The sequence below is a fragment of the Leptonychotes weddellii genome, chromosome 13 (assembly GCF_054177405.1).
Source record: "Leptonychotes weddellii isolate Sample4059 chromosome 13, ASM5417740v2, whole genome shotgun sequence".
Taxonomy (NCBI): Eukaryota; Metazoa; Chordata; class Mammalia; order Carnivora; family Phocidae; genus Leptonychotes; species Leptonychotes weddellii.
This window is the reverse complement of record NC_138381.1, coordinates 2,231,516-2,253,207: the sequence shown is the minus strand read 5'-3', so window position 1 is coordinate 2,253,207 and position 21,692 is coordinate 2,231,516. Positions and strand designations below refer to the sequence as shown.

The 21,692-nt window shown below is 54.9% G+C and overlaps 1 protein-coding gene across 4 annotated transcripts in view; it reads right to left on the bottom strand.

The window, feature by feature from the left end:
* Positions 1 to 21,692, bottom strand: part of MBP (myelin basic protein) — a 64,073-nt gene that overhangs the window by 19,111 nt on the left and 23,270 nt on the right. For 2 of the 4 annotated variants that reach the window (XM_081800990.1, XM_081800992.1), the window contains exons 2-3: positions 11,482 to 11,918; positions 4,547 to 4,624 (exon numbers count right to left, since the gene is read on the bottom strand). In XM_081800990.1, the coding sequence (XP_081657116.1) occupies positions 4,547 to 4,624; positions 11,482 to 11,658 (255 nt within the window). In that variant the 5' untranslated portion in view covers positions 11,659 to 11,918. The remainder of the gene's footprint in view (positions 1 to 4,546; positions 4,625 to 11,481; positions 11,919 to 21,692) is intronic. The other 2 variants (XM_081800991.1, XM_081800993.1) reach the window with 1 other exon arrangement.

The window sequence follows — 21,692 nt, the reverse complement described above, 5'->3', positions numbered from 1 at the left end:
CCTGACGTAGATTGCTTCTCAGATCCCGGGAAGGGAGCCCGTGGGTGGGCTGTGCGGTCTGCGGGCTCGGCCTTGTGGCCCTGCTGTTGTTCCCAGCGGTCGGCTCGGAAGGGACCGGCGCTTTGTCCCGTGACCAGGGTGCAGGGCTTTGCGGCTAGCGGACGGTGAAGCTGAGGGCGGGGATGCAGGCTGCTGTCGGGGGGCGGCAGGCGGGGTGGGGGGGAAGTGCGGCTCTGACTTCTCCTGGGAAATCGGGAGACGAACCACCCCCTCCCCCGCAGGGACGGCTGGACCGTCCTCGGTGGGCGTGCAGGGGTCGGAATGACAAGAGGCTGTGCCCCTGGGCACAGAAAGACACAGCAAGCCCCGTGTCCCCGCCTGATGCCCGCGGTCAGGCTCTGTCATCCTGGGAGGTGGGCGCGGTGGAGGGGAGGACAACGGAGGGGGCGGAGGGGTTGGGGGCACCTGTCGGGCTGGAAGCTGCTCTCAGATGCTGCGAAAGCCGTAAGATGGTGGTGGGTTTCCGGCGCCGGGCCTCCCCTCTCGGTCTTGCACTGGCCACCTGGCGCTCACCAGCTCTAAGGGGCCCTTCTGCCGAGGCATCCCCCCCGGTGATGGGAGGGCCAGCAGCGCGCCCCGTGCTCAGCAGAAATGGCAGTGTCTCGGCCCCTCGCCCCAGGGAAGCCGCAGAGCTCCTGGCAGAGGCAAGGTCTGCCCCACAGGGCAGGTCTGCTCCCCAGAGTCAGGGCGTCTGGCGCCGGCTGTTCTGGAGTGAGGCCTTCCTGTGGCTTCCTCGCTGTCCCCAGAACGGCGAGAAGCAGGACGGGATGTCGGCACGCCCCGCTACTTCCAGGCACTCAATGTACAAAGACCTCGATGAGTCTGACGTGCACAGAAGCTCTTTTAGCATAAATGTCAAGCGGACGTCACAACTGAGCTATAAACCCAAACGATGAGCCCCGAAGTCTCTTCTTGGGATCCAATGGTCTCTGCGCAGACTGTGAGCAAGCAGGTTCAGGGGCGTGGGGTCTGGAACATTCTCTTTGGAAGAAAAAGACAAGTTGCAGCAGGTTTTCCAGCAAGTGAGGGTCGTGGGCCCCCAGTTCAGCTGTGGTGGGAAGCAGACCCCCGTCCCCCCGGGGAAAGGCTGGGCCCCGGGAGCGTGCGGGGAGTGTCTGGAGGCCGGGAGACGGGGATTCCTGTCTGTCCTGCGCAGACCGAGCCCTCACAGGCCGAGTGCACAGGAAGGCATCCCGATTGCTGCGGGGCTGGCGAAACCTGGGTCACCGCGAGCGCTTGCGGGGATGTCCTGGGGACACGCTGCACCCCAGTCTTCAGAGAAATATTCCCAGTCCTTCATCTGACACTTACTTTATGGTCGAGAAGCTGAGGTCTGAGCAGAAACGCAGTGGCCCCAAGGCCAGAGCCGGTGAGAGGCGGAGGGGAGCCCGCGGCTCCCGGGGCCCCTGGGTGTCCTTCCAGCGTGGCTCAGGCGTCGCGTGGCCGACAGGCAGGCGTGACAGACCTAGGGGTGCCCAGGGCTGGGGCGGCACGTGCGCCTCTCGTATTTCTCTCCAGTGGCACGGGACCCCCACGGAGTGGGCAGCGCTGATGGCGACTTCCGCTGCGTTGGTGCTTTTCAGGCGAAGAGAGGGCCACAGCCCGCGTTTCTGAGTCTTACTCGGCACTTGTCTGCAGCACGAGGTGTCACTGGCTCTTGAACTCTGGTGTGCGTGGTAGCTGCCTGGGCCTTCTCCAGCCAGGGAGGCCTGTGAAGTGGCCTGCGGCCTCCAAGGGACTAGGAGCTGGGGGGAGTCAAGGGTGGACGGCGTCCCGTCGCTGGTCCTCGCTCGCCCCCAGGGAGGGGTGGCTGTGGCGCCAGGTGTCCTGCATGAGGCCTGGCACCCCCACAGTGCCCGTGCTTCACGCATCCCCCCGAGATGGGGGCCCCGTGCAGGGAGAGGTGGCCGGCTGGGCAGAGCAGGACACGCAAGGAAAAAGGGTTTGATATTTCCCTAGGGGACTGCCCTCCACCAAGCTGCTCCCCGTCTCTCCCTTGCAATTCCGGCCTCTCCAACTTGCGTTTGGGTTCCCGAATAGGATGCCACCATCGGCGTGGGCTACTCTATCCCCACATGCGGTGGTCACGTTCCGTCCCTGCAGGTTGAGCTCCGGTAGTTCTAGGACACGTGTTGGATCCCCTGGAATCAAAGAATTCCTGGTGGGGGTTGGCTTGTGGAACCCACGTGTCCTTTGCTGGTCACCCTGATGTCATGGGGGCTGGCTCTTTCCTAGCCTTCCTGGTGGATTTGCAGAGAGACTCACGAGGACACAGGGAGAAGGAGGAGTGTTCTGGAAGGTCAGGGTACAGAATGTCTGCTCGGCATTGCTTATTGGTAGCTTTGGAGTTTCCGAGCCACGGGGGAGGGAAGATGGTTTCGGCTAAGTGCTGAGAGTCCGAGCTTCAGCTCCCGGCTCTATCCAGCGGCCTTTATTCCCTCTGCATGCCTGTGTCTAGTGCCCTTTGCCACAGAATCTCAGACAGGTGCATTCTGAAGCCATTTACCGAAGCAGGCCTGTGTCAAGTGCCATTAGATCTACCCTCCGGTACACACGACCATCTTCTTGAAACAATAATGGATCCCAAATTGCTGGAGGGAGACATTTCAAATCATCAGAAGCTCTTGCTCAGAGAGGAGAGAAGACCCGGTTGCACTGCTTTCCTCAGCGTGAGAACAGCGTGGCAGTGTCTCTCCCTGCGGAAGGGAGGTTCCGGGGCTCCCAGACCCGGCCCGCCTGTCCTCTGTGCACCCGACACACAGGCGCCTCCTGAAAAGCATTTCGCATGGTGGGGACCTGCCACGTGGATCACTGAGGCCCTGGGGGTGGACTAGGCCCTCGGGGGGTCTGCACTGTCAGTAACGACTTTGGGGAGCCCACTGGCTTGGTCCGTGTGGCAACTCCGCCCTTGGTTTCCACTCGGGGTCTGTCTTCGACTTCGGGTCACTTAGCAGACAGGCGAGTACCATGCACACATACACACCGCTAGCCAGTGCTGTGCTTGTTTCAGTATTCTCGCGTGTGTTCTTGCAAGCCAATCCAAATCGCTTTTGGGGTGCCCAGTATTTAGGGGGAGTCCATAAATGAACAAACAATAAATACAAAGAACCCAGGACCAGAACCCCGCAGTGTGTCCTCTGAACCTTAGTGTGCCCGCTGGTGGCCAGAGATGGTGTTGTGCAGACTCTTTCTTTCAGGCCTGGTTGTTTTAATGCATGCACAGAAGTTGGTCTGGGGTGAAGAGGCGGAGGAGAGGGGTGTTGCTTTTTCTCTGCCAAGTAGTTTTTTAAAGAGAACAATCAACATTCTTGGTGTGACCCGAAGAGTGCAGCCCGTCTCCCTCTGTGGAGAGCTCGGCTTCTGACAGAAGCGGTCTCGTCGGTGGAGGAGAGCCTGGGGAAGGAAGGCGTGGAGTGGTTTTGGGGGAAAGGGGCAAGCTGGCCCTACGTGGGGGCTTCACACCCAGGTGTGGGGCCCACTGTTACCCAGTCACACGCACCAGGGGCCGCTGTGGCAGGGGCTTTGGCGCTCCGGTGGCTTCACGGAGCATGCGGGGGCACTGGCCTCCCGGGGAGGGCGTTTGCTTTGACCGACGAGCTGCAGAGAGAGGCGTTTACAGAGCGAGTGGCCACAGGGGCTGGACAACAGCCTGTCCCGCTGATGCTCTTGGGAGGGGATGGTCCACAAGCGTGTCCGGACAGTACGCTCACCACGCTGTCCATCCTCTTCAGGCACGGGTTCCCAACCTTCTGCATCTCCCCAGGTGACACACTCAGGTGTCTGAATCGGGCGCACACTGTCACCTGAAAGCGTCGGCCCGTGGCTGCAAACCCGTGTGGTGGCCGCCACCGTGCGTAAGTAGGAGTGTGACTCCTGGTGGACTCAGGACCTCCTCTGGGGTGATGCTGCTTTTCCTGATTCCCCCTGCTGTCCGGACTCACCTGTGGGCCCTCCGTGCTCCGAGCAGCAGATGAGGACAGGTGACGGCTCGTCCTCCATCCCAGCGTAGGCCCCACCGAGCCCAGGTGGGGACAGCACCCGCCATCGACCTTCCCAAGGACACACGTCATGTGACAATTCAACTAGCAATCGCTCAGTGTACATCAGGCACTGGTTTTCAAGGGCAGGTCAATGTCACGGTGGTAGCCGGCTCCCCGTGCCCTGGTGCCCGTGGAACCGCTGAGGCCCCGCTGGTCCCAGGGGCCCATCCACTGCCCTGACCCCACAGCTGGCCCTTTGTGGGTCATCTGTGCAGGATCCCGCCTGGGAATTCAAAGGCCTCTTGAACAAGAGTTTTCGGTCTTCTCACCTTGACCTTTGCTTGCTTCCCCTGAGGACCTGGCCCCCTCGCTTTGCAAACGTGACTCCCCCAGGCACTCCAGACCTGCTGCACCTGCTGCAGCCCACGGGCTGGAACGTGCCCGGATGCGGCCCCCGCTGACTGAGGAGGACAGGAGGGGCCTGGGGGGGTCAGCACACGTCTTACCTGGTACATGGTGCACAGCCCGGGCTGGCTGTGGGCATGAGAGGGCACAGGGCTCCGTCTCTGCTTGAGCCAGGGCACCTGCCAGGGGACACAGAGTGGCGGTTGAGTCCATATGGTACCACTGGCAGAGCCCCCAAATCCTCCAGCAAGCGTCCCTTCCTGACTGGGCTTGGAGGAGGGTAAGTGGGGGACGGAGGTCCGAGGGTGAGGGCGTGCGGAGGATGGATGGCGACCACCGAGGGGACAGAGGAAGGAGGAGTCGGCAGTGGGAGCCCCCAGCACTCCGGGGGAAGGACGTCAGAAAAAGGAACAAGAAGAAAGATTTAGGGGAAAGTTCTGGAGCCCTGAGCCCAATTATGTCACCACATTTTCTTAACATTGTAGCGGGCACCAGACCGTAAGATTTTGGACCGAGGAAGGGGAGGAAGCGCCTTCCAGCCCGATGCGACGTGCTAGAGGGCTTTTCAAGTCTACATTGGGATAGAGAAGGTTCGCAGCTTTACTATACAGGTATGTTTCTTTTGCAGCAGGAGTGACAGCTTCGGTATGGGATTTACAGGAGAAACCACATCCGTTCTGTGCTCTCTCTGCCGGCCCTCCCAGCTTCCTACAGAGCGCCAGGAATTAGTTTTATGAGCAACAGAGTGGCCAAAGTCATGCCAGGTGGCCACTCGGGGTTACACGGTCTCGCATTCTTCCTTGCTGTTGGTGAGATTTAGAAGCCTTAATATTAACTTAGCATGCCTGGACGTGAGCTGTGCATTAACCCTAACTCTAAGCTCGGTTGCTATAAATCTTCCTAAGTAGTGTCTGTTCCTACTGTGTGTCTTCCCGATTCTATTCGCTGTAAGATAGCACCTGCATATCACCCAGTTTTGAGTGGTGTGGCTGAGAGAGCATGACTGTGGGACCAAGGTAAATGGCCTGCAGAAAGTTCCCCTTGTTTGATTGTATGCGGCAGAATGGTGGGCTCATGGGCGGGGAGAGAAGGTACCTTACATTGGTCAAAAGATAAAATCGATGTAAATGATTTTAAGAGATGTCTCAAGTTGGCTGTAGATTACATGGATTTTTAAAATAACAAGTCACTGGTGGGTTATGTGAAGAATGAGCTGTGGTTATGACACAGGAGAATGTTAGTGTGTTCTAGAAATATTATTGCAAAGTGAACACACAGGGCTTTCCGAGGCAGATCTAGGGTGAGTCTGCTTAGCTGTACATCCCACCCTTGATTCTCCCCACGCAAGAGCGGTGATTTCTACTCCAGCGAGAAGCCCTGGTGACCTTAATCCAGGCATGGAGTCCTACCAGAGTGAGGCTATTGTTTATGTTAATGCCTCGGTGGATGAGCCTGCCGTGGCTTCTGCCTCGATCGGGCCTGGTCGTCCCCACAAGATGTGAGCCCCCCCCACAGGGTGGCAGACGGGCATGGACACCCTTGGCCAAAAGGCAAAGAAGAATTTTCTAGTTTGTTTCCCCGTTGAGAGCAATGCCCCTTGTTAACGAGGGAGACCAGCTCCTTGAGCTGTTTCCAGGTCGCGCCGGGGACCCATGTCAAGCTACCCCTCCCCCCGGCACACAGGGCTCCATGGGCTGCTGGCCACGCAGCTCGGGGAGAGGCGGCTGGGCGGCTGAGAACGCAGCCCCCCAAGCACGGGCAGGAGGGGGAAGACGGGCATCCTCTTCATGGGCGACGGCAGGGGGACGAGGCACCCCAGTGGCCGAGCTCACCTGACCTCCCATACAGGTGCGGGAGGGGCTGGTGCGTCACTGGGTGCGCCCCGTGGGGCTGGCGGGAAGTGCCCCTCAGAGGAGCCCTCGTTCGAGGGCTTCCTCGGAACAATTCCTGTTTCTGGAACTCTCCCCACTTTATACTATTTCCTCTGAAGCAGGACAGCTTCGGGGCAGTTAAGAGTGGGGTGGGAGAGCTCCCCCTGCTTGTGCTCCCTCTCTCGCTGTGTCTCTCTCTGTCAACTAAATAAATAAAAAATCTTTAAAAGAAAAAAAAAAAGAGTGGGGTGGGAGAGACCTGCAGAGAGACTCTTACCACTTCTACGGGTTCTGCGGTTCCTACAGCTAACGGGAGCTCTGGGGAGGGGGCTCTTCCCTCTTGGGATACGTTCCCTCCGAGGTCAGGCCCAGCTCTCCATAAACCAGTCAGCCAAGCCTGTCACCAAACATCTAACCCTTCGACCAAAAGGAAAACCAGTGGCATTTGTCCCTGTACATGCTGTGAATGCACGTAGCGGGAGGGGAGTGAGGGCAAGCTGGGCAGGTGAACGCATCCAAATTAATCGTGTGTGGCTTTTATTTCTAGTTCATCCGAGACCCAACCTTATCCATGACCTCCAGGCACACTGGCGTCCTTGGGAAGAGCTAGCGCACTGCCACGTCCAGATTCCCCGGGGTTTCCGGGACACCTTGGACGCACAGGCGGGATGGGTCTCCCATGTGCCCAGTGGCTCGGGAAACGCCGCCGAGTGGGCTGTGTCCCCCCCCACACACACAGAGGGAGGGCAGAGTCTACTCCGTGCCCACACTTTCCCCTCAGCAGGGACAGCGCTCACACACAGATGCTGACACATCCAGGGGAACAAGAACAGCCATGATAGACCAGGACACGAGCTGCCCGCGGAGAGAAAAGAAAAAGTCTTTGTGCAAAAGCACAGAGTGAGAAACCGACCTCTGCGTGCCGAGGTGGGGGCGCTTGGCCCTCACCCTCACCTGCTGGCTGTCCTGTCAGGAGCCCGCGAGAATACCTGTGTTAAATGCACTTCGTGGGGGGGGGGGGCCAAAGAAGACAACGTGAAAAATTCACGTGCAGGTAGCATAACACCCTTGGTCTGTTACAAAGTTTAATGAGTGCATAAAAAAGAAGAAATATATATGAAGCAAAAGTTCATCACAAAATCAAACAGGCATACATAACACTCACCAGAAGGCGGTCACCATTAGACACATCAACATGACACGCAGACACGTGGCTCACACGGAAGACGTGGCAGGACCCCCCCGGAGCGGGGCCACCCGCCCGAACGCAGATCTCGCCCACTGAAGCCACGGGACACTGGACACTGAGGGTCCGTGGACAACGGGGTCCACAGTAAACTGCCCGCAGCCGAGCTGGGGAAGCCGCTGATCCAGAATTGATCAGAGTAGTAACACTTCATAAAAATATTCCTGGGGGACATCTCAGAAAGTATTTGTTTGAAATACACCTGCCACATTGTCTGTTCTCTAGGAAGAGCTGTGGCCAAATCTCCGGGCAAACTGAAGCACGGGACTGACGGCCAGATCACGGCCACACAGCCTCACACAGACATTCAACTTGGTTTCGTGTGCGGGGCTGCACTCCTGGGAGCAGAAACTTTCTGCTGAGAGGGAGCATGCAGGTCCCCAGGCCCTGGACTCGGGGGTCAGGTGCCGCATGGCAGGGGGGGCCCTCCACACGCTTCCTACCATGTCCCTCCTCAGCCTCTGCACACTACACTCCCCACAGGATTACAGAATATAGCTACAAAATTGGGATATTATGTTAACGACGAAGCATTAAGTGATGGTAGAACTAAATGTTAAATGAAGTTAAAGTGGGGAAAAAACCGGGAAACAGACATGGTGATTAATTTACAAGATTGATCATACCCCATAGTGGTAAACGACAAATGATTTTCATCCCATATGATCAAAATTAGAGGCACGGAAATAACAGAGTGCTGAATGACAGGATGCTGAGCAGAGCAGGTTACTCAGGACAGAAAGGTACAGTCATCAGTGTGGGACTAACTTTAAAAAACTCTTTAAAATACCCTGGTCTGGAGAAATCTGAGGGGGCATGTTCTTACTTGGGAAAGGCCCGGGGGCCATATCACTGTGTCCAGCTTAGTTACTTCTAAAACATCCCCCCTTGCAGATAAAAAGGAACAAAGGCAGTTTCCAAAGCGATCCCTTGGCTCAAGGCTTTGGCCACTGTACCCCGCGGAGGGGGTGAGGTCCAACAAGGGGAGCAGCAAGTGGGGGGTGGCCGCTCTGGAGGGCACCTTCCACAAAGACCCCATGCATTTTCTCCTTTGTTTTCCTAAAGGCCTGCCCATTGCCCGAGGCCCCACACTCCAGGGAGCTGGGAGAGCTGTTCTTTGGGTGGCAACAACACAACCCTTCTTTCCTCCTCTGCAACAAAAGAGCACATTCTCCATAAATATGCTCTTCCTTTAGGGCTCTCAAAAGAATATGCCTCCTCCAGGAATTTATAATGCACTTTCCTTGAATGTCAACGCCAGGCCACACAAGGGTGGGTGTTGTCAAGGCATTCTGAGGATGGGGGGGGGGGGCAGCGCCAACCCAGGGCTGGAAGAGCCACATGGCCTCGGGGGAGTGGGGGGCCACGGAGGGGTCCCCGGACCAACACCCTCCTTTCCAGGGTCCTTGCCTTCAGCCTTGCACGATTCCACCAGGAAAAACCACTGCAGACAGACAAGCAGAATAATTGCTTCCCCCCAACTTTACACCCCAGGTGGGGCAGCCGACCCTCAGGCCTGGGGGTGCTCTTTAGGATACCATGTACCTGAGACAACTGTCTCGGGAATGACCAATGGTGGAAACACGAAATGGGCTTTTAGGGACAATAATCAGGACTTTTGCTTCTCTTCTCTCAAGCCTCAATCCAAAGACCTTTCTATAAGATGAGGGCTCTGCTGATTTACGACACGCAGAGCAAAGCAAGAACAGAAACAAAGCCACAGAATCACCCCTCGCGGTCCGCACCGGTAAATACCCCAGAATCCTAAGGCCCTCGTGGGCGTGCACCTGGGCGGAGAGGTTTTAGGCTCACATCTCCAGTGTTCAAGAGCAAACAAAGAGTCCACAGTAAAACAGGGGCGCCGAACAGATACTGGTTTCAGCAGATGCTACACAGGAAGGCATCCCGGGCCTGCGTTCGTGGGAAGCTGCTATTGTGACGACGCGTGCAAACTCTAACGGATTTCTCTGGCAGCAAAAGGCAAGGCTGTTCGTTTTTAAATCCTCTTTATTCAACATTCAGTAGTGAACAGAATTGATACTTCAAAAATTCTAAAACAATTGTTTAAACATGATTCTCATTTTTAAAAATCCTGTGAAAATATTCTGATTTCTCTGGATCCTTGCTAATCGGGCAACACTCTTTTGCAAAGTTGATGCCTCCTTCTGAGATGAATCTTTCCTTTGAAAGTATTAAAGCAACAATGGTTGTAATTGTACATAGAGGAGAACAAACACGGATGCACGTACACACATACGTATATATCCATTCTGAAATAAAGTCACAATGATTGATATCAATGCATTCACAATTTTAATTTAGACCATTACCACTGAAATGAAGCTTGTTTTATAACATATGCCATACAGCGACTTAATCTTTTCTGCACAGTGTAAATATATTTTTTCCTGTACCTTGAGTGAAGCAGAACAGCTTAAGCTTTCAAACTGGCGATGCTGCATGCCTACTGGGGGCTGAGAATAACCGCAAGACGCAACTCGGCAGCCAGAGTCTGGGGTGGTTTCACAGCTATGCTCCAAAAGCACCTCAGACTGAAATCAGCATTGGAAAGAAGTCAGACGACCACCATTTTAGGGTGACGCAAGACTGCCCCAAAGTTAAAGCAACTGTCTGCAAAGACGGACACTGCAAGAAGCAAGCAGAAGGTGGACCCCGTTAGCACTTAAGACACGGCAAGTGTTAGTCACCAGAAGTCACGACAAGTGTCACGTGGGCGATGCTGGCACCCGGGGGCAGATGCGAGAGACACATTAGCTGCACCTGAGCCTGCCGGCGCCCTAATTCCCGCGCGGCCAAACTGCCTTCCCGTTTACCGTTCAACGATTTCACAATCCTCAGGAATTTAAAAAATTGCAGTCAGAGACTAAAGTAAATTTTAGAAACTCCTTTAAAATTGCAAGTCAGGGCCCCTGCTCCACACTTCACTCAAAAGAATCTTTACATTCCCAGGACTTTCAGGATCAGCAGGATGCACAGCCAGGAGAAAAGCTACATCGTGCGTGTTTTGTGAGCACAGCAATAAACCCGGGCTTTCTTGGAAAGACCCTCTCCTTCGCAAAGGACCCAGCTAAGACAGCACCCGAAGTAGGCATAGGACATGCTATGTGTTTGCTACAGCAAAGCCACTTGGGACTCAGCTCTCTGATGGACCACCACCATAGATGACCCAGTCACCATCCACTCCAGGAGCCGAGGCTGGGAACGGACACAATGGGAGCTTTTTCCCTCCTGATACAATTTGTATCTACAGAACATTTACATAGTGAAACCTCACAGATTCTCTATTCGAATTAATGGAATAACAAAATAATACAGTTCTGATTCATAGGCACACGCAAGGATCACTCCACCCCTTTCCCCTAAATAACTCAGATAAAAGACACAATTTGCTCAAGGCGAATTTAAATTTCGAGTTTGTTCAAAAGTCCTCAATCGCACGATTGTTGCAAGACCACGCGAAGCTCGCAGCACGGATGCCAAGGAAAATGAGCACAACCCAGTGTCGACCCCAAAAGCGTGGGCACGGAAGCGGAATCAGCCACAAAACCCCGAGCGTGAGACCCCGGACAATGCCCACGACGCCCACGCCACGCCCCCCAGGGATGCAGAATTCAGAATGTTCTTGCATTCCTGAGCCACATCCCCACTGCATCCACTGCGAGGAGGGGAAGGAGGCTGAGTTGGGTGGAAATGCAGCAAAAGCAGCAACCCAGCCCCACTGCCCCCCCCCCCCCGCCCGCGGCCGCGAGCATGGCCAGCAAGGACAGCAGCTAGACGGCGGGGGACTGCGCCAGGGTCTCTGCCAGGGCTTAGCTCACCTGCTGACTTTCCTTCCTTTTCCTTGTCAACTAAAGTGGACACACGTTCTGTGTGCCCCTAGTTACTCCTCAGAGCTCACCTTGCCTGAGCCCCGCTTGGGCACACCCCTGTCACCGCCAAAGAAGCGCCCGAGGGAGTCAAGGATGCCCGTGTCTCTGTGCCTCGGGAGGAAGCCATGCCTGGCGTGATCCATGGCGCTTGCTGAGGCCAGGTACTTGGATCCGTGCCGCTGGGAGGGTCTTTTCTGTGACGCCATCACATCCAGGCCCTCAGGACTGACTGCACTGTCCTCTTGGATGGTCTGGAGCTCGTCTGACTCCGAGGGCCTGTCTTTGAAGGTGTTGTCCTCTCTCCCCGGGGCATCTCGGGAAAAGAGGCGGATCAAGTGGGGGCGGCCCCCGGGGTCAGCTGGGTTGGCGTCCCGCCAGGCATTCTTTGGGTCCGCTGTGCGCTTGGAGTCTGTCACCGCTGTGTCCTGAGAGGGGGTCCCATTGTTCTGCTCCACATCTGCCTCCCCTGCAAACAACAGTGAGACATGAACACGGGCCGTGCAAAGCAGAGCGAGGGACAATGCCGCTTTCTTCCAGGGCGAGGGACCTGCTTGTCTCCTACCAAAGCCACAGAATGTGCACGGGGCCGGCAAGCTACGTGGCAGCCCCAGACGGCTTCTGGCAGGACCCGATCTGCCCTGAGTGTCCTACTTGCAGGTCTTGTCTCAGGGCCCCTACTCGAGGTCTGGCCCCCTAGGCCAAGCGCACCCCGGCTTCCCACTGAAGCGGCCGGCGTGGACGCAGCAGTCACCCCTGGGTGCAGCCATGGTTGTGCGTGGACAGGCCAGGACTGCGGGACATTCAATCTCTAAAACTTCACTGGTGCATAAGCTAAACGTGCTGGGGGCACTGATTTGACCAAAGGTATTTTTAGTGTTCTTGATGAAAGTGGAACTTCCCACGTCTTTTTGTAATGTATGCCCTAAAGAAACAGGACATTTAGAATTCTTTAGTTTCCAGATTCCACAAGAGGCTCTTGCACTAGAGAACTGCTTATTGAGGACATTTTCATGTGGCTCCTCTTCTGTAAGCAGCCACAGTGATAAAGTTTGAAGTGGGAATGTTCTATGTGCTCTAGCACCTCCCATACCTCTTACATACATACAAAAATAAAGCATTTCCTTCCAGAACGGCAATACACCCATTTTGCTCTCAAGTTGCAAGTTAGGTTTAAGTGCATGTGCACTCCACTTCACCCTTAGTTACTTATTTAGAGAAAATGTGGATTTACTCACACTTACCTGTAATACCATCCATCCACCCATCCATCCATTTATCCACCCAACTACCCACCAATCTGTTCACTGACATTTACCCAACAGCAGCACCCACCTATCCATTAATCTGCTTAGCCACCTACCTACCTAACCACCCACAGATCTGTCTACCCAGCTACCCCTCCACCCAGTCACCCATGCATTCCTCCACCCACACACCCACCCACGCACCCACCCAGCCACCCACCCAGCCAGCCACCCAACCACCCAGCCACTCAGCCACCCAACCACCCAGCCACACCCCCAAAATTCCATCCACCCAACCATCCATCCAGCCACCCAGCCAGCTACCCACCCAGCCAGCCACCCAACCACCCAGCCACCCAAACACCCAGCCACCCACCCAAACATCCATCCACCCACCCAGCCACTCATCCATTATTGACTGAGTACCTAATAAGTGTAATGTACAGAGCTAGATGTTTGTGCTGCAGTAATAAACAAGATGTGGTCCTTGTCTCATGAACATTGATGGAAATGAATGTTCTGAAATGAAGTGTCCCTCAAAGTGGCAAGTCCCCATCCTAAACCCCAGTCCCTGTGAATGTGAACTTATTTGGAAATAGGGTGTTTTGTAGAAAGTCTGAGAAATGAACTGAGGGTTCTAGAGGGGAGGGGGGTGGGGGGATGGGTTAGCCCGGTGATGGGTATTAAAGAGGACACACGCTGCATGGAGCACTGGGTGTTATGCACAAACAATGAATCATGGAACACTACATCTAAAACGAATGATGTAATGTATGGGGATTAACATAACATAATAATAAAAAAAAAATAAGCAAGGTAAGATGAGGTTGTACTGGAAGAGAGTGGGTCTAACCAAGTGACTGGTGTCCTTATAAAAAGAGGGGGCTTTGGACAGAGACAGAGACACACAGGGCAGAGGCCGCGTGATGGCAGCAGGGACTGGAGAGATGCGGGGACGCCAGAAGGTAAGAGACATGGATCGTCCCTGAGAGCCGGCTGACACCCTGGTTCCAGATTCCCAGCCTCCAGAATGTGAGAGAGGAACTTCCTGTCGTCGTAAATCACCCGGTTTATGGTTATTTGTTGCTGCAGCCACAGGACACAAACACCATGTGTAATTTCCTACCAACCTATGCTAATTAAGACAGCAGAGCAGGGCAGGGTACGGGGCTTGAGGGAGGCCCCTTGAGGGATGGAGGGAGTGGTCCAGGGGCGCACTGGGGCGGAGAGGGGGTGCCTCTGCAGGGGGGCGGACACCCAGCAGAACGGCCTGGAGCCGGAGGGACTGGTGAGAGGAGCCGCTGGGTGGGAGGCCCAGGAGCCTGGTCAAGACTGCACAGACCTCAGGGGCCAGGAAGGGCTCCCAAGAGGGACCAGAGGCCGCTGTGGGATGTGGACGGGACCAGACTTCCAGGCAGAAGGTGGCTGGGCCTGCAGGTGGGCACAGGTGGGTGGGACTGCTGGCCACAGGAGAGATGAAGGGGAGGCCACGGAGGGCCCCTGCGGGGACCGGGAGGGACCCAGTGGAGGCAGCGGCCTCTTCCTTCTGTTACACGTCGTCTCAGAAGTGTGTGCATCTAGAGCACACACTTTCGCTAACACATCAGTCAGAAAAGGCAGATGATTCCACGCTCTTTCAACAAAATCACATTGGTCAGATGGTCCCATGAAGGACAGCATGACAGGCAGACACTTCTTCACCTGTATCTCCAAAGAAGAGCACGTCACCCCAACCTAGGTCCTCAGTGTTTGCCAGGGACAGAGTTCAAGGCGGACACCTGGTACCCGGGATCACCGTGACCTCATTCCAGCCCCCACGAGACAGTACGCAGTTGTGAGGTGCCTTAGAAATGTGTCACTCAGAGCATGGCCCGTCTTCTCCGACCACTGATGAAATTCAAACCCGTAAGAACACAATTATTTCTGATGCAGCCGCTTAAGGCCTCACTGCCCTGCAGTGACAGGAAAACACCACGGCCGGCATCAAGCTGTAGATTTTTGCAGGGACGCACTGATAACTTACAGGTTGCCACAGAAATGGGGTCTGAATTTCTGGCTGTGCTTTATATTCTGTGGCTGATATAAATTAATGCAAATGTGGAAGAGAAACAAAAGCTATATTGTACATGATTAAACGCATTAACAAAACACAAACGCATCTGAATACTAGTATTTGTACAACAGTTAGGCTTTGTGTCCCTGAATAGGGCTGTTTGTGAGGCACAGAGAAGGGCATCGTGTCCTGAACGTAGCTTCTCTGAGCACAAGGGCATGGGCAGCGGTCGAAATCTGTGGATGTGCAGCATTTTTGGTCGGGACGAGTGCAGTTTTAATTTGTCAAATAATATCCGCTTTCATTAAAGTAAAGCCCGATGCAGAGTTTTTATTTAGACGATAACTATGGAGCATAGCGTTTAGTGCACGGTTTGTGAGGCATGGGTCGGATTCTGCCAGAAGACACACTTAGGATGCTCTAGTGTTGTTCAAATTCTACAGGAATTTGCAATTAAAAAAAAAAAAAGCCCACCTCAATCCAATCGCTAGAATGACCTCCAGAACTTTGGTGGGAAATGTACTGGACTTCTGCAAGTGATGCTGTTAAAATCCCAGGAGGACTTTCCAGAACATCCCTGAGGAACAGAGACGTCACTCACTCGAGAGGGGTTTCTGCAGCAGGGACACCCACCCCGCGGGCGGCTGACACTGGGGCAGCGAGCACACGGCTAAAGAAACTCGCAGAGGCCGGAACCCGAGCGAGGCTCCCGCCGAAAGTCACCGTGGTCCTACCGCTGCCTGTGAGTCTGGCTCCTTCTGCCCATGTAGCCCCGGCAGGCAGCTGTCCCAAATCCTGCGGCTTCCCCCCCAGGTTATTTCTTACTTGACTGACTACAACCACCTGCTTTCTTGTTCTTTTCTTTTCTTTTTTGCCACGTTATGCAGGGGTTTCGCTACATCGTCATCACTGGTCCGCAGGCTTCAGCCTCCCGTGGGATTCCATTCACCCCCAGCGGCTGGAAGCACCTGCCCAGGGCCTCACAGGCCACGGTCCTCGTGCAGGCCCCCAGGGGCTCCCCAGCGCCACCGGCACCAAGGACAGGCTCGCCCGCCTGTTCTTCCGCTCGCGCTCCAACATGTCCCCGCAGGGGTGCCCGACTCATGTGCTCAGGCCTCTGCTGTCCTGCCTCCCTGTGCCACGTCCTGACCGCCCAGAGGCCTGCGCTGGGCACCTGGCCAGGAAAGCAGCTCCACTGGTCAGGGCCGCACAGCAGCTGAGGGCGGCCGCCCCCCGATCCTGAGAAGCGTGTGGGTTTGCCAGCTCCCCTCCAGCCCGGCGGCGTGTCCCAGGGGCCCTGCCGAGTTCGGCCTCCATCTCATCCCGCGGGGAGCTACGTTCGCACCAGGTGCCCAGCAAGACTGTCCGATCAGACACGCTGATGTGTGCGGGGCCATTCCTCCAAAAGGACAGAACAGAAGCCAAATACCACCCCCTTCTTTGCTAGAAGACTTAGCTGTTGCCATTGTAGCTGTTAAATTGCTTTCTGTATTCTTATTTTTAAGTGAAGATTTCCCTTCGGTCCTGAAAGGGTTCTACACCAGTCTAAGGAGCTCTGGCTTAGAAATGAATTTCAGTTGTATAATCTAATTCTTTCTGGCCATGCAGAGGTTTTGTAATATTCTAAATTTAATCAGTCGGCTTGGCTCTGAGGTAGCAGAATAAAGAATTTAGTCTCCCTGCTCTATTCTCTCCTAAACTCCAAATCCGAGTTCCTGCAGTTAGGCCTGGGTGCCCGTAATGACCATGACACGTTGAGGGGGACTGACCTGACAAGCCAGTTCGTCCACTTTGCTCTGCGGTCCGCTGGAGAGCACCTGACCGCGTGGGGGGCGCCCGACCGCGTGGGGGGCAGAGAAACTCCCAACACTGCAAAGCCGTGGACAGCAGTGTCCAGAGTCAGGGCCAAGGAGGGCAGAGGTCTGCAGGGCAGCAGAGAAGGGCCTGGGAGACTAGCTTCAGCCCCTCTAACTAGCTGACGGCCTCGGGCAGGTCACTGAGCAGAGTTGTGTGCTCACGGAATGGGGAGACCCAGCACCGTTCTTGCCTAAATACCTGAAGGTCCATGTCAGCAGCATGTGCCCAGCTTCCGCCCAGCGCCCCAGCTCCAACACACGCAGTTGGCCACCGAGAGCCCCAGGAAAGGAGGCCTCGGCCACCTGTGGACAGCGTTCCAGATGCATTATCGACAGCCCTAGAAGCAGGTAGTTTCCCTCCTATGAGGAAACTGAGAGCACAAGAAAGTGAAAATAGGAACTGATGGGGGAGGTGATGTTAATCCAGGTCTGCGATCGGCACACTGCAGCTCTGGGGGTCTCGCACCCGCGCTTCTCCTGCCCCGACTGGCTTTACCTGCAACGAGGTGTTTGCCTCAAACGGGAAAATTTCACTGCAGATAATCGGCGGCTACGCCATGTGTGGGTCACAGCTGCTTAACAGAGAGGGACTGACGAGGAGAGGCGGAGGGCCTTTGCGGAAAGCCACCTGCCCTGAGCGAAGAGCTCAGCCAGGGCCCCCACCTGCAAACAGGAGGCCCAGATGCTCCCAGCGGGCTCTACAGGCGCGGGAGGGGGCTGTCTCCCTGCACACGCCCCTGGTCACCCGCACCAGCCGTGGGCTCTCATTGCCAGAATATGTTCATGAGTGTTCAACACCAAAACAAGCTGAGTTCAGGAATCCGATATCACCACTCTGGAGATTTTTCACCCAAGGAGCTAGGATTCTTCCTGGTTCAAAAACACAGGTCCCCAGCTTATTACTGTCCAAGCCACCTCCCTGTGGCGGGCCTCAGATATGGTGGACCACGGCCTCCGAGGCCCCATAGGAGCCTGTCCAGAATCACTGCTTCCGGATCTTGTCTAGGGTTCACAGGACAGACGACTGCCTAAGGAAACAGCAGGACTCCTAAAGCTAAAACACGAGCAGCTAGAAACAAGCGTTCCTAGATGCCCAGGCACCACCAGAAGGCTCATGACCGGCTCATGGCACCTTCTTGTCTCCCCCTCTGGATCGTGCACCTCGCCCTGCTCGCGATGTCCTGTGGTACCCCTGGAGAAGGGACCCCGAGATCGCGGGGAGCCTGCATGGAGAAAGTTCTAAATGGGGCTGCCAGGCCCCCTCCTGGGCTGGAGAGGGCATTCACTCAGTGACGGGGACGCTGGTGCTGGGACACTCGGTGACTTTCATCTAAATACACAATGGCAGAACTCAGAGGAACCACATGCGCTGTTCTCCTGCTACACTCAACAGTTTTCTCCTGAGTGATCTGCAGTCTGCATTCCTAGCTGCCAGTCCTTTCAGGAAGCATTATCCAAAAATACGTCCATAGATCCAAATGCACCAGCATGTCTTATTTTTCATAACTGCTCATATTACTCCTTAGTTTCTAACTCAAAGCAGCACCATGGCATAGAGTAAAGGGACTCATTATGGAACGAATCCACAAAATGGTGGAAATCTTCAATTATCTGGTCTTTGATTTGTTTTTAAACTCACGCTTTAACTTTTACTTTTTTTCCCCATATTTTTTCATCTCGTGGTATCTTAAAGATTACTGAGACGACTGAAGCCATTGTATAATCTGGAATACCACAACTGACCTTAATTCAGGTCTCTGTTACGGGGACAAGTTGACAGGGCCAAGCAAGGGCATGCACACCCAAGTTCACGTCCTTCAGAGTGGGCAAGCTGAAGTCACATGCCATTCTTTATAGTCAAGAAGATCCTGAGATACAGAGATGGCTGCACAGAGCTAAAAAAAAGTTACCTAATACTTCAGACCTTTGCAGAAGAGCTCCCACTTCCAAATAACTGACAGAAAGGGTACTGCCTCTTGCAGCCCAGGGAGAACCACCTAGAAGCCCAGGATTCTACACTGAAATAAGACAACATTAACTCTCCTCCAGAGGTCTTTCTAAATTCTGTTCGTTTCTGTCGGCGGGCAGATGGTGTGGATCTACTGTTTCAGGATTTTTATGGAAGGCAGCTTTGCAGGTGAGCACATAACCCCCCCAGAGCACGCCTGCCCGCCTTCCGGCACCTCCAGCCTGGGGAGCCGGTCCTCCCTGAGCCTGCCCATCAATCGCCGCTCAGAACACCAGCTCCTTCGGCACCAACATGCTCCAATCCCCCCAAGCAGAGATTCCAGGAGAGCTGAAGAAACAGGAGGCAGAGATTGTTACCTTTGTTCAGACCTGAGGCTGGGCCAGATTCTCATTTTCACTGAAAGTATGAAATTAGTCATCTACTATCGGAACAAAATTTCCAGCTTGCTTTTCCGTAAAGGAGGTGTTTTTTGTTGTTGCTTGTTTTTAACTTTTTTGCCTTGTCACTCTGGGCCTGAAGGTGCGGGATCTCCGCGGTGGGGGCCAGGACTCCAGAGGGTCCCACCACCAGAGTCTAGATTACAGACTCTCCTTGGAGTCTTCATGAGGATTGATTAAGATAAAAGCATCCTGACAGAAGAGAAGCATAATTAAAGTTCCTCAAACCTGCTATAACCAAGTGCAAAAATAAAAACCAGTCAGTGTGCAAAGGGAGTGTGATTCTTAATGGTGGGGTGTGCTTCACAGCCGACACTAGGAATAACAGCTGCAGACCTGGCCTGCCCCACCTCGCCCCTGACCACCTCCAAGCAGGACCAGGTGGCCTTCCTGGGAACATTGCCACTGGGGAGCCCCAGCTTCCTCACCGAACGCCTGAAACCATGAGATGTGGGTGTTGGGGGGGGACTCTGGAGGTGGAGGCAAAGACCCGGCCTCCATCTCTGGCCAGAAGTACCCCTCTTTCTAAGTAAGGTTTTTAACACTGGGCATGCAGATGGGTTATCTGACATATCCCGCTGATATGATAAGCCCCAGAAGAAGCATCTTGCCAGGTCTGTGTGTGGACCATCAGCCACTGCCCACCATGGAGGGGGCCAGAGGCGCCGTGCTGGACACCAAACATGTGGTTCCGCGGGCTCCGATTCAACTCGAGTCGAGCGCCCCCATGAAAAAGCTAGGGGCCAGCAGCAGGAAGCGGCCTGTGGGCTCTGCAGCAGGGAAAGCCACCTGGGAACTAGCGTCTCTGCCCAAGGCCCAGCTCCTGTCCGGGAGATGGAGACAGCGGGGGGGCCCTTTCCTGTGAGGGGCTGCCTTCTATCGACCTGCCACACGCCAGGCTTGGACCGAACCTCACTCTAAAAAGACAGTGACTTGGGGCTCCTGGGTGGCTCAGTCGGTGAAGCGTCTGCCTTCGGCTCAGGTCATGATCCCGGGGTCCCAGGATCGAGTCCCGCGTCGGGCTCCCTGCTCGGCGGGGAGCCTGCTTCTCCCTCTGCCCCTCCCCCCGCTCATGCTCTCTCTCTAGAATAAATACATAAAATCTTAAAAAAAATAAAGAGACAGAGACAAGCATGTTGTCCAGTGGAGTAAAGGGCGAGGCTGGGGCCCATGCTAAGTGTGCATGACCATGCTTTGGCAGACCATCGGTTTAAGGAGGAAGGGCACTGGGAGTACCTGTGAGCCTCTGACCTGGCCGGCCGGGCCCCTCTCTGCAGAGGAGCCGGGGGGCCGGGGGGCCGGGGGGCCGGGGCGGGCGGATCCGTGGCATTTTCGAGTGTAGGCCAGAGCTGAAGAGGACCCTCCTTGTTGGTGGAATACTTCTGTCCCTGGCTCGCTGTGCTTGGGGTCACCAGGGAGGGGGAAGGAAACAAAAAGGCCCATGGTTGTGGCCCGTGGATCTGCTATGGCAGAAATTCTGCATCTATGAGAGGCATGCAGCCGCCCTCCAGGCTACCCGCAGAGATTTCTTTAAAACTTTTCCACAAACGAATCTTATCAACCCACCCATCTCAACACGAATGCCTCCTTTGTGTACCCAGAACATATAGTTTTTATTTGCTCTAAATAGCTCAGCCCTCGAGCCCTCCCACGGCAGGAATGGGGTCACGGGGGAGGCAGCCCGTGAGGGCCGGGCCGGGCTCCACTCTGAGTCCGTGCCTTGTAGGGCCTGAGTTTCTTCATCTGACAATGTGGGTGCTAGCTTCCCAAACACAGCTGGTGTCAAGCTGTGAGATTAAGAAAAAAAGCCCAATATACACATAGGTTCTGTGCCATGAGCAGCCTCTGTCGGTTCTCACCGTAACGCTGCACCTGCCATGAACAGGCCCAGAGAGGTTGCGAGATTTCCCCCAAGGAAGTGGCCTCACAGGGACACTGAGTTGCATTTCCGTGGGGAGTAAATAAGCCAAAACAAAAGTAATCCTGCCTCTATGTCCATTTTATCCAGTGGGGCTCAGTAAACGCTGGTAGAATTAAACTGAATTTGGACTGTGAGACCAAAGGTCGGCTGAAGTCAAATCCAGCTGACTTCGGTTCTTGGTCCTACCACCTACTCTGTGGCCTTGAGCACGTGAGTTCATCTCTTCAAGTCCTGAGTGCCTCAGCTGCAGAATGGGGTGGATTATTGGAGCTCACTCACAGTATTGCTCTGACAAGTCCTTGAGGTGCACGTAATAAAGTATCTTAGCACTGGTGCATGGTGACCAGCCATCCGTTAGGGCTTTTGTTACTCTAGCTGTTATAGTATTTTAAAAAAATGACTCTGGGAATACCTTGTGCACAGAGTAAGATTCTATACAGTTTCCACACACCCACCCATCCATCTACCCATCCCCTCACACATCCACCCACCCATGCATCCACCCACCCATGCATTCACCCATCCACCCATTCACCCATCCACCCAATCCATCCACCCATCCATCCACCCATCTATCTACTCATCCACCCATCCACCTACCCATCCACTCACCCTTCCATGCATCCAACCACCTACCCAACCACCCATCTACCCATCCATGCATCCACCCATTCACCTACCCATCCATTCATCCATCCATCCATCCATCCACCTACCCACTCACCCATCCACTCACCCATGTATCCCCCCATCCACCCAT